We start from the raw sequence: 12,286 nt of genomic DNA, 5'->3' as shown, positions 1-12,286 counted from the left end.
GAACTTTGCATCTTTGGTTATCTAACAAGGAAGAGGTGACTTACTTCTTGTTTTCTGAGCTCAGTAGGGTACAAAAATGTTAAAGAAATCGTTGAGCACACTCTTCTTAGATCATGGGTTTCCCCCTCCGTATGGGATAACAAATTACCACAGGAGTGTATTTAACCCTCTATCTGTAACTTTTCGACTGAACGTGAAGAAAGTTCCACTTAAGATTGGTTCAGCAGAAACTGAAGTAGCAGGGAACGATGGACAAGAATTTTCTGGCTAGACTTTGATCAGGACATTATGTGAAAAGAGCTTGTAAAAACCAACCTCCTGAATTGTATAAGTTGAGTAATGAAAATGACATTAAGGCGGTTTTTGATTTTATTGCAACAGCAATTAGGAATCTATTAACAGCGATCATTCTGCTACTAAGCATAATATTCCGGGCTGGTTTAATCACTCATGCTCAGAAGAGAACAGGAACTTAAGGCTACCTTTAACAAGTACACCCAGAGATCTGGCGGAAGTTCAAGAACAAGATGTAATTATAAACGAGCTATTGCACAAAGGTAATCGGAAATGCCTGGACTGCTCTACTAGATGGCAGTATTAGAAAGGATAATAACACCTTTCGGAGGGTGGTGCCTTATTTTAAAGATACCTCAGCACCTACCATTGCCACAAACATTAAAGCAGATAGCGTGGTCAAACATTATGCAGATATATACTGTGACCGGACCTCTTTAGGAGACCAATGAATAGCGGAAAGGACAAGGTAAATATAGCCATACAACCTTCAAAGTTTGAACTTGAAGAGGTCCGCTGTGCCATAAATAAAAGTGCCAGGGGTAAATCTCCTGCCCGATGCCATACCACTTGACTTGTTTAAAAATAATAATGCTTTGTGGGCATAGCTCCTTACGAGCATACTCAACTCTATAGAGAAATGTGGTCCACCAAGTGCATGCTCTGAATCGGTAACTGTGCTTATATGTCAAAAGTATACTTAATTCTATGGTAATCATTGTGAAACTTTTTTTTTAACAAGATTGGAAGCATGGGATGAGCAAAATAACATTGTTTTAGTAGTATAATATGGTTTTAGGCATGGCCTGTGCAGCATAGATCATACATTAAACTTACATCTACAAATATACATTGGTCCAGCACTCTTGAATATAATTATAACTCATATAACAATAATCATTTCATATACTAGCAGAACTTGTTCAAATAAAAATGATGAATATTCAGTGGAGTTGTTTGTAGTATATTCTTTATTTATTCCATCAATTTTTTCTTCCAATAAAAAACAGACCGTAGCCAACGCGTTTCGTCCTTCAAGGACTTCTTCAGGGCGACTGATATAATTTTCTATGTTCTTTACGAATCAAGTATCTGTCTTTCTAGTTGGGTCCAATATGACATCAGGTTATCCTATAATTATTTGGCTGTATTTCTTGTATGTCAAAAAACAAGGTAGACAGATACTTGATTCGTAAAGAACATAGAAAATTATATAATTCGCCCTAAAGAAGTCCTTGAAGGACGAAACGCGTTGGCTACGGCTACGGTCTGTTTTTTATTGGAAGAAATATTGTTATATGAGTTATAATTATATTCAAGAGTGCTGGACCAATGTATATTTGTTTTTGAGAATAAGACACGATTGTCTTCAGAGGTTTAGGGGTTCTGAATCTCTGGTCTGCTGCACCTAAACTTTAGATAAAGGAATCACTAAGGATAGGTGCAATTGTGCTTGGCACCAAACCCCATGTCTTTGTGTGCTGCAATTAAACTTACATCTATTGATCTGCAACTATACTGTGGCTAAACACGGTGTCCTACACATTGCATTCATGGACTCTGGTCAGCCATGTTAGGCTTAGGTATTGACGAGCATATAGTAGGTTTCCTGTGGCAACTGCACTCCAATGCATCAGCCAGAGTGAGACTCAGAAGATAGAAAGAAGGGTGAGACAGGGTGTGTGTTAGTCCCTTCCCTATTTAATTTATAAATGAATGATCTGGAAGCTCACCTTATCCAGATTATGCCCAAAGTGAGTGTTCAAGCCATTCCCATCATGCTTTATGCGGAGGACCTGGTTTTGATGTCCAGAATGGCAAACGGCCTGCAAAGTTATATGGAAAAACACGATTTAAAAACAAATTTGGGTAAAACCTATTATATGATTTGTGGACCAGGGGGTGCCACATCTCGGGTTTATACTGTACTTGGCACCAAGATTGATAGGGTCTATACTTTCAGCTATCTGGGGGTACCATTCGATTTGGCAGGGAATTGGCCCCATCTGAAAAATAGAAGGAAGCCAAATTTGTTAGTGCAACCGAGTCAATATTTAAGTTTGCAAAAAGTCTTGGCCAAATAACAGTTGTGGAACTATGCACTTCATATAATTCAAAATGTGTTTCTGTGGTGAGTTACGAAGCTGGTGTTTGGGGCTTTGTTGCCGTATTTTACAAAAAGTCGAAAATAGTGGTCTTAAGAGAATTTTGGCCCGCCCAATAAGTTGCTCTAACCTGATAAGTCACTTAGGGCCGGGTTTAAATAACCTTGAAGACGTTATCAAGTAATGTCATTTTATTATGGCAAGCTGTATGGATCAAACCAGAATCAGCTTTTAATTGCCTGATTTTACAGGCTTGTCTATCATTAGGTCGGGCACGTCAAATCACTTGGCTAGCCTTTATTGAAAATGTATGTTCAAACTTGAGTAAACCTGAGTATTTAGTGACCCTGACTGTGTGGCTCAGATATCCAAAAATTAGACTAAGACCCGTTTTTTAAACATGTGTGATGAGAAGCGGATGCAAGGGAACTTTCTAAACGGTTGAATATTGCTCATTGTACACTCTTAACCTCAGAGGGTATAGTTTTATTTGACTGCTACTACCAACTCTGCCCACAGCAATTCTTGACTCGTTTTAGGCTTAACACGACAGTATTAAAGTTGCCTTTGTTGATGAAGGTCAAAAAAGGCCTTCTGTTTTTCCTCCATACCCTTGAGATTGAATTTCCACACAAACTCCTATAAATTATGTTCTGTTTTACAAACTGTATAAAAAGTAATGTGTACATTACAAACGAGTAAGGAAGTCTTCCTTTTTTATTTTAATAACAACTGCAAGGTAAATGAATTTGCTTTTTAATGGTGTCCTTTTTTAATTGCACTAAATGGTTCAGGAGAAAAATGAAATATTTGTAAACCTTTTAATCTGATATCATATTGCTTTTATATTTTTAACATCACAGACTTAGACTCGTTTCTATTTTATATGTAAATAATGAAATGCTTGTTTTGATGAAATATTTTATAGTTACTTTTAACCGAATAATGCTTGTTTTTATGAAATACTAGCTTACCCGTCGCGCGTTGCTGCGATCTCTGAAGAAAGGAAATTCAATGAAACTCGTTATGATAACATTCAATTTACATTGTGTCATTTTTATTGAAACTTATTCATTTTAATATGGAAAACATTTCCATGTAACGTTTTAATTCTCTTTATTTATTCGAGTGCTCGTGGATACACGATTTTTTGTTTTTCCGTCTGGTGCGTACATCAGTATTCGAAAGATTATGAGGGCCTTGGGGGGCCGATATTTCAAAAAAATGTAATGCGCTGCAATGCTTGAGTATGCTTTTCCGCATTCACGGACCTCAAACCTTTCTCTTGTAAAATTGCATCTCCTTAAGCGTCAGTCAGACAGTGGTGTGTCCAGACATCGACACCACCACGTTCAAATGAGTAGTTAAAGACAGCCAGTCAGCCCGCGACAACCATGTATGGACTTTTACAACATAATAGGGGCCTGGTGCGTTAGGGGTGCATTGTGTCAAAGTGAAAGGTTTTTGTTTAGCTAAGAGATGAGGCATCGCGAGACCTGTTTACCCTGCTTCCTAATTGGGCATCCTCGAGCATTTCTATTTCTTTTGTACGCTCACTTCCTTTAGCAAGAAAAATGTTATGATATTGTCCCGGTGTGGCTGCCAGTAACAGAATGTCTTTTCTTCGTGTACAGTTCCGTAACTGCCTGCTGACGCTGATCTGCTGCGGCCGCAGCCCCCGCGGAGGCGAGGAGGACGGGAGTGCCACCGTGGGCAGCGCGCGCACAGACGTCACTTCCGTTTCCGAGGGAGGCGGGAATAAAGTCACACCAGCGTGAGAGATGCCCTCCATTAGAAGTCTCGACATCGACCAGCTCGCTTGCTGAGCAACGCCAGTGCAGATTTTAGTGTTTTTATTCTCTTCCATCTACGCAGCAACTAATCAAACAAGCATTTGCAATGCAATAGGTCTCACATTACTGAAAGTTTGAGCTATTGGTGTTGCATTATTATTTGAAACGCTAATAGCTCAAACTTTCTGTAATGCGAGACCTATTGCATTGCAAAGGCTTGATTTTCAAGCTGGCCACTTTAATTACCTGCACTTCCGTGAATGCAACATGATTTGCACCTTTAATCATGCATTGTGTTATCCTTTAAAATTTGTGACTATCTTTATTCCTGCGCCCAAACTTTTGTTTGCGATTTGCACAATATTCCCTTTTAATTTGAACCAGTATGAATAAGTAAAATGCTGTTTACTTGACCACTTGCAATGTAGCGTAAATCATGAAAGAATTGAACTCGAAGCATAAACATTTTTTGCGAATCAGATGAATCTCGAGTCAGCTCAACCCTTTAACAGTGTTTGTAACGATAAAGACAGCAGCATGAATATGTCATCTGTAACTCCTTGCACTGCAGTATTAATCAACCATCGAGCTTGGCGATGCTAACCTCGTCATTCAACTGGGTCCCACTTTATGTTTATTTACAGAAGTCTGAAAAGTGTTTTTGTTAAGAAATGTATGTTTTAAATATATGACATTCATGATTCCTATTTGTAGTACGCAATTCTTCTTTAAGGCAGTAGAGAATGGCAGGTACACATATTAAAGACCATACTATCGTTGTATACTTATAATGAAGGGAGAGGTGTGGTGCTGCGGCCAGGGTGACTGATGCTGGAATCTGGGGATCACAGTTCGATCCCCGGTGCTGGCGGCAGATTACCAAGCAATAGCGATAATTATCGCTATTGCTTGGTAATATGCCCCAGAGTTCCATGCATGAGACCTCGCGCAGACCTTCATGAACTCCGTTGAAGAACGCAGCCTTGCTTACTTAATGCTGCAAACACTCAGGCAGCAACTCAATGTTAGGGCAGATACGAACCCTCTGGAGGGACAGGTTTTCAGAAATGCTTCTGAGGTGAAACAGCATGGAGGGCGGTTGGGTGGGTGAAGAAATCACGGGCAAAATTTAAAGTGTGTGTTGTAAATGTGAAAGCGGGCGCGTGCGAAACATAAAGCGCAGCACCCATGTACGTTAAAGCTATGTGTGGCGGCCTATGAAGCGCCTGCGGTGGCTAGTCATTACAATGAAATAAAAATAAGTAGTCCGCAAAGGGACTGATAAACATGTAAAGCCTAAGTAAACTGTACTTAGTCGGTGCTGCCTCGGCTGTAGGGATCACCAACCAATAAGGAGCAAGGACAGAGGAGCAGCAGGCGGGATTACACTTCGTATAGTGTTTACTTCAGGTCTTCCAGACAGCGCATGCGCGCTGCCTAGGCTCGACCTAAAAAAGGGCGGGGTGATGCTTCAGACAGCCAGCGCCAAGGTGAATATACTGATTCTTTGCTGTTCACCTTGGAAGGATGAATTAAAGTACTTATTAGACGTTTTTAGCCCGTTTATCATTTGATATAGTCCCCCATTTTGGTGCATAACGGTAAAAGATGGAACGCAATGCTTTTCTTTTTATCATACTGCAAAGATGCAATAGGTACCGCAAGTAGGTCAACTCTTTATGAAACAGCGTCTGTTCACACTGCACAACCTCAAAAAGAAATATATATATATCACTCTATGAGCACTCTGATTGTGTCTTCTAAAGAACTGTATGGAACGATGTTATTCACAGAAAATATGGAAACCATTATGCCTCTCCACAGCAAAAACAAAACATGCCCAATACAAATATTCCCCATAAAGACGATCTGCATCACCTCTCTTCTGACAATTACCTTTTTTCTGTATGTAGCACCAACCTGACCGGTGGCAACTTTAAACAGCTGGGCAGGAAAAGTCGTGGGCCTTCCAAGGAGGTCAGGATGGTAATATTGAATCCTCAAGCAGTATCATAATGCAGACCTTCCAACTCTCAGGATGCTATTGTGTATCACACGATATAGGTTCCAATCACACGACCATCAGGTGAGGTGTCCATATCACACAGTGTGTGCACAATTAGCCAGTAACACCTGCAGAGAGCAATGGCCTCATTTATGAAAAGTGACGCATCGCTGCGTGAAAACAGCGATGCGTCACTTTTCATTGCACCCTCCTTGCGACACTAATGATGCGTCATATTTATTGTATGACGCATCATGTCGCAAGGAGGTACAGATACGTCAGTATTTCTGACGTATCTGTAGGCGCAAAAGTGACGCATTGCTGGAGTGTGTCACAAAAGTGACGCAACTCCAGCAATGTGTCCTTTCACATGGGGCAAGCCCCATGTGAAAAGGCCTGTGTCAGTCTTACGCCTGCTGTGAGGCAGGCGTAAGATATTGACGCATTTGAGTCCTAGAAGTGGCGCAGTGAAATCTCATAGATTTCACTGCGTCACTTCCATGACCCTTTCTTGCATCAAAACTCCTCTCTTGCATACATTGGGCCTCATTTATGAGAAATGACGCATCGCTGAGTGAAAGCATCGATGCGTCACTTCTCAGTGCGTACTCCTTACGACATTCCTGATGCGTCATATTTAATGTATGACGCATCATGTCGCAAGGAGTTACAGATACGTCAGTATTTCTGACATATCTGTAAGCGCAAAAGTGACGCATTGCTGGAGTGTGTCACAAAAGTGACGCAACTCCAGCAATGCGCCCTTTCACATGGGGCAAGCCCCATGTGAAAGGGCCTGCATCAGTCTTACGCCTGCTGTGAGGCGTCCTAAAAGTGACGCAGTGAAATCTCATAGATTTCACTGCGTCACTTCTACGACCCTTCCTTGCGTCAATACGCCCCCCTTGCATATATTATACCCGGCGCAGGTATAATGTGGCGCAGGGGTTTACAAAGTGACGCATCTACCTAGATGGGTCACTTTGTAAATATGGCGCAACAAGGAGCATTTTTTACGCCACTGGTGCATCACAAAAAGTTACGCACCAGCGGCGTAAAAGTGACGCACAGCCTCATAAATGAGGCCCCGGTTTTACAACTAACTTTTTGACGGTCAGAACTGCCAACTCACACAGTGAAAGCATGTAACACACTATCGGCTCCCATCACAAATACCTGGTGAGGAGCTGATATCACACAGCGGCAGGGAAAACAAGCTGAAAACCACTGTAAATATTAGATTTCGAGCTTATTTTCCAGGGCTTTGAGATGCCAATGTCCGTTAAGTGGTGTGAAAAGACCCCAGGACGTCAGCACTAGTTTCAGCAAGTTTTTATTTTTATTTTTGGAGGACAAGTCTTGGGGGCACGGTGGGTGCAAAAGCTGGGCCAGACTTGCTGTAGCAGGAATCTGGGGGCAAATTATCAAGTAAGGGCGTTACATTATCACCGCTTTTGTCGGCAGGAAACTGCCGATAAAGTGGCGATAATGGGCTTGATAATATGCTCTATGAATTCCAATCGAAGCCCATGTTAGATGTCTTCACATCTAACATGGGCTTCAATTGGAATTCATAGAGCATATTATCAAGCCCATTATCGCCTCTTTATCGGCAGTTTCCTGCCGATAAAAGCGGCGATAATGTAACGTCCTTTCTTGATAATATGCCCCTAGGTGTTTCAAACTATGGGGGCTGATTTTTCAATGGTGTGGGGCGTTTCTGTTACTGGGAGCCGGTTTTACAGTGGTCCTGCTATTTCGCCCTCCAGTAACAGAAACAGCAGGAGTGCTTGTCTATTAACATTGCCAGGTTTGCTTTCTATCCCCAGTCCGACCCTGGACAAAAGTACCTTGGGGCAGATTTACAAGCCCTTTGCGGCACTTTTACGCTGCCGTTGCGTCAGTTTTGTGATGCAGCGGCGGCGTAAACAATGCACCACGTTGCGACTTATTTACAACGTGACGCATCTAGGCAGATGCGTCACGTTGTAAAGCCCTGCGCCACATGAAACTTTCTGTCGCAGGGTGGGCGATACCTCGCAGGAAAGCCCCGTAAAACTGACGCAGTGAAATCTACAAGATTTCACTGAGTCAGTTTTACAATACTGCTGCGTCAAATCGTTACGCCTGCTTGAAGCAGGCGTAAGGAGTGACGCACCACGTTGAGTATGGGTGGCCCCTGTGCCTTGCAGGAGTTGCGTCGCGCTTGCGATGCGACTCCAGCAATGCGCCGCCCATACACCACAAGATGCGTCACGCATCTGCCCTTCCTTGCACCATCGTGCGCCGCATTGTAAATGCGGCGCATCTGTGGTGGCGCATGGAGGGGATTGCGTGACGCATCTGTTCTGGCGCATCCCTGCTGATTTGCAGAGATGCGCCAGAACTTGTAAATATGCCCCCCAGTTCTCAGCACAAAGACTGGCCCCCTCCTGGGCCCCACGCCCACCTCACACAGTGAGATTTTTGTTCAAGTTGGCAGCTATGGGAGGTTCTGCTCAGCCCATGTCTTTACAAGGGTGATTCCTCCCTAGGACATCATTGGCAGCCTCTGAAGTTTTGTTTTTTGCAGGGCAGACGAGGAGGGGGTTCGGAGGAGGGGGATTTGAGGAAGTCATTTTAAGGGGCCTGGGTTGTGCTTGGCACTAAGCCCCACCCCCTTCGAGGCCCGCCCCCTCCCCCACACAGGTGAGATCGTTTTTAGGTTGAGGCTACCGTCGCACTGCGAAGCAGTGGGCGGAGCCGAAGATCTTATGATCCTACAGTGAGGGGCTTTGTCCCGCCTTCTCTTCCATTGGCTAGCTCCATAAATGGAGGCTAGCCATTGGAAGAGATGGTCGTCAATTACTCTTTCCCCCTCACAACGCGAATCGAGGGCGTTTCTGTCTCTTTTTTTAAGTCCCGCCCCCCTCACCCTCCCTCTCGCCAAGGTCCACGGCTTGATGCGATCCATGGGCGTTTCTGTCTCTTTTTTTAAGTCCCGCCCCCACACCCTCCCTCTCGCCGAGGTCCGCGCTGAGGAGCGCTTCTTTTAATTTGCTTAGTGCCGTTTAATTTATTTATTTCGAGGGAGCCCACCCCTCATCTGTTGCCGTGTGAAAATCACCACCGGTCGGCCCGGGACAACCCCCTGACGTCCTTCCCCGGGCCGCGCTGTGATTGGCTGCCGGCCCGGGACACCCCCGTGACGTCATTCCCCGGGCCGCGCTGTGATTGGCTGCCGGCCCGGGACCTGACTTGTTCATTAGGTACTCATAGCAGCAAATAAAAGATCGCACTTTAACACGTGCTTTCGAGCTTCATTCGTCCCTGACTGATAGAGTAGGCAAATATAAAAGCCATGCTAAAACGAATAAGGATTAACTTATGTAAAGTTTTATTCAAGTATCATGTCCAGGCCTTTGAAGAATCTTAACAGATGAGCAAATGGCCAATAATCTTTTTCTAGGAAAGGTGGCAGCCCAACCCTACTTTTTCAATTCACATCCTCGAAGCGCATTCCAAGTTCCCTCCTGTTTATGTCGCTTGGGAGTAGATAGTCATGTCTCTCACTCTATTCATCCTTTATGTCGATGTCCGTTCTCTTCCCGGTAAAGCAAGCCTCGATGTGATATTTTAACTGCGTAGTAAGAAACGGAACTCTGATTGGAAGAGAGCAAGAAGGGGCTGGGCTTAGGTATCAGCCGGTTCGGTTCCACGTACCCGGGATTCGGAGAAGAGCAGGATGGCAGAGTGGGGTAGAGGTAAGGAAAAGAGTTAGCGAAATCTCGGGGAAACCTTTCTATGGTGAGTTTTAAAGTACTAAGAAAGGAGAAGGAATATCTGTGGGAGAGTGCGGTGTTCGAGGCATGAAAGGAATGGAGGATAATGAAATCATTATAGGGCTGAGGTTTGTTTGCTGAAGTGCCGGGTCAGTTTCATCGCCTAACAGGCAATATAAAAACACCCCAAATACCAGTCACTAAAGGTTGATACGAGTCGGACTAGGAAACCTTCACGCATTATATAGGTTGGCGATTAAAGAACCTGCCTTTTATTATTTCAGTGTGTGATGATAAATGGTGGTGTCTGTTTGGGTTGGCAGAGGGGCAGATGCAGGTGGTGGGCACTCTGTGGGCTGCCACCCGGCCACCGCATACATTGGGCCGCATTGTCTGTGTCTGAGGGAGTGAGATCCAGTGGCCACGATGTAGTGCAGTTGCCTTGGAAGGGTACTCTCTTGGTCTGCCACCCCTGTTGTGGTTTAGTTGGAAATTGTAACTTGGTGACAAGTTTTTTTTAACCCCAGCGTTCTCATTTGGCCTAATAGTGTGCATTGTGGATTATTGTGTGGTTTAAAAAACTGATTTGGTGTTACGTGGCGAGGAAGGGCAGTGCCCATCCTCATAGTCTATTCACTAAAATGTAACATGATAGTAAAGGGGTCGCCTTTGGAGCGAGCAGTACTGTGCCTCATATTTTAAACTGTTCATTCTAGTCAAACTCTCCTTTTAACTCTGTTCACTAATCATATGTGAAGTGTAGACAGATGTGACAGTGAAGAGATGCTAAGACCGTGGATAGATGGGATAGTGATTAGATGCTGGGCTATGAGGAAATAGGAAAGTGAACAAATGCATGTTTTTTCATGAGATGTGACCGTGATAATTTGCATGGGAGCGGAGAAATTATGAGGAGTCTGAGCCATGCTAGGTCAGTGGAGAAAAGGGGCATTTAAGGGATGCAGGGGCTGGGTAGTGGTGGGATAGTGAATAGTTGCAGAGGATGTAGCAAGATGTAACATAAGGGTGTTCTGGAGAGGAAGTAAATAAGAGATTCTGGATTTTTACAGTGATGGTGAAGTGAAGGGAGACTCTACCGTACTTCATAATTGCTGTGGCGTTTTGTGTAATAAGGGTTTGACACTTTGTGATGTTTTCATGTTTGACTTCAAGCATTCATATTCTACTCACAATATCACTACCCCCGTATCCCCCCCTGCAACCAAAAACATTTTCCTTACATAACATTACCAAAGGACCCCATGTCACAAAAGATACAATTGTCTATTCGGGAGCTTTCCTTTTATAAATATTTGTAATCCGGTAGTATTGTCCAGTTGTGGGCATTCATGGGAATCAAAACCAAAAGTATCACAATGCATTATGTTGTAAAAGAAAAACCCAGGACTGGAGTATTGTGCCCTTGGTTCAAGGAGTCATCTGTTCACCTCTACATGTGCCAACATGTAAACTGCTGTGTGTACATGCATATAGATATTTCTATGTGTAGAAATATCTAAGTTTGTGTGTATAAACCCACAAAATTCATGATTCAGATTAAATTTGTTGGTTGCCCTACCAAATGTATCTGTTGCCCTTTGTGTGCCATCTAAAAATCAGGACTAAAGGTGCCACTGGTGATGCATTCATGTTGTATATATGATGTATGATTGAAAAGGAAATGCTATAAATAACCAAGCTTTGGTAACATTGTTAATAAGTATATGATTAGGCTTGCTAATGTGGCTTGTATTTGTTGACTGTTGGCAGTAGAATGATATCTATTCTATTCGATGATTTGCATTTGTTTTTAGGCCGCTGGCACTGTCTCTTAGAGACATGGTGTATTCCGGTATGGACTATAAGCTCCCCCCATCTTTTCAATTGGCTAAGTTATTGTCCTTTGCAAATGGTGGCTTTTGATTCGTCAATAGACTTAGTGGTACTTTCTTAGTACCTCCTTTTCGCCTGTTGTAACCTCCCATGAGGTCTGCCCCGTTACATGTGTTGTTACTCTGGATGTTTTAATTACAGTCTATGAGCACTATTTTCTTATGACTTTCTCCTGCCTGCTGTTGCAGGCAGGACACGCCCTCCCACAACTGCTTTGTTTAATCAGGGTGGCAGGCCTGTGAAATTTGTGCACAACTGACAAAACAATTCAGTTATTTCAGCAATTACTCCAATGCACCACTTAACTTCAAGATTCAATAAATTAAAATAATGGAGTTGGACTCTACTTCGATGTTTAGTAAAAACCACTGTGGCGATATGACCATCATTGTCATTATGTAGAAGAGGGGTATCTTTCAGGCCCTGTTCTACAGG

General features: G+C 43.3%; 1 protein-coding gene across 1 annotated transcript in view; it reads left to right on the top strand.

Moving 5' to 3' along the window:
* The window catches only part of LOC144824520 (pinopsin-like), a 170,646-nt gene extending 166,469 nt beyond the window's left edge, over nt 1-4,177 (top strand). The window contains exon 5 of the mRNA XM_078683585.1: nt 4,034-4,177. Coding sequence (XP_078539711.1) covers nt 4,034-4,177 — 144 coding nt within the window. The remainder of the gene's footprint in view (nt 1-4,033) is intronic.
* The last annotated feature ends 8,109 nt before the right edge of the window (nt 4,178-12,286 follow it).

The sequence above is a fragment of the Lissotriton helveticus genome, chromosome 3_1, assembly GCF_964261635.1.
Source record: "Lissotriton helveticus chromosome 3_1, aLisHel1.1, whole genome shotgun sequence".
In the NCBI taxonomy this organism is placed as follows: domain Eukaryota; kingdom Metazoa; phylum Chordata; class Amphibia; order Caudata; family Salamandridae; genus Lissotriton; species Lissotriton helveticus.
The sequence above is the reverse complement of the archived record's forward strand: the minus strand, read 5'-3'. Positions and strand labels throughout refer to the sequence as shown.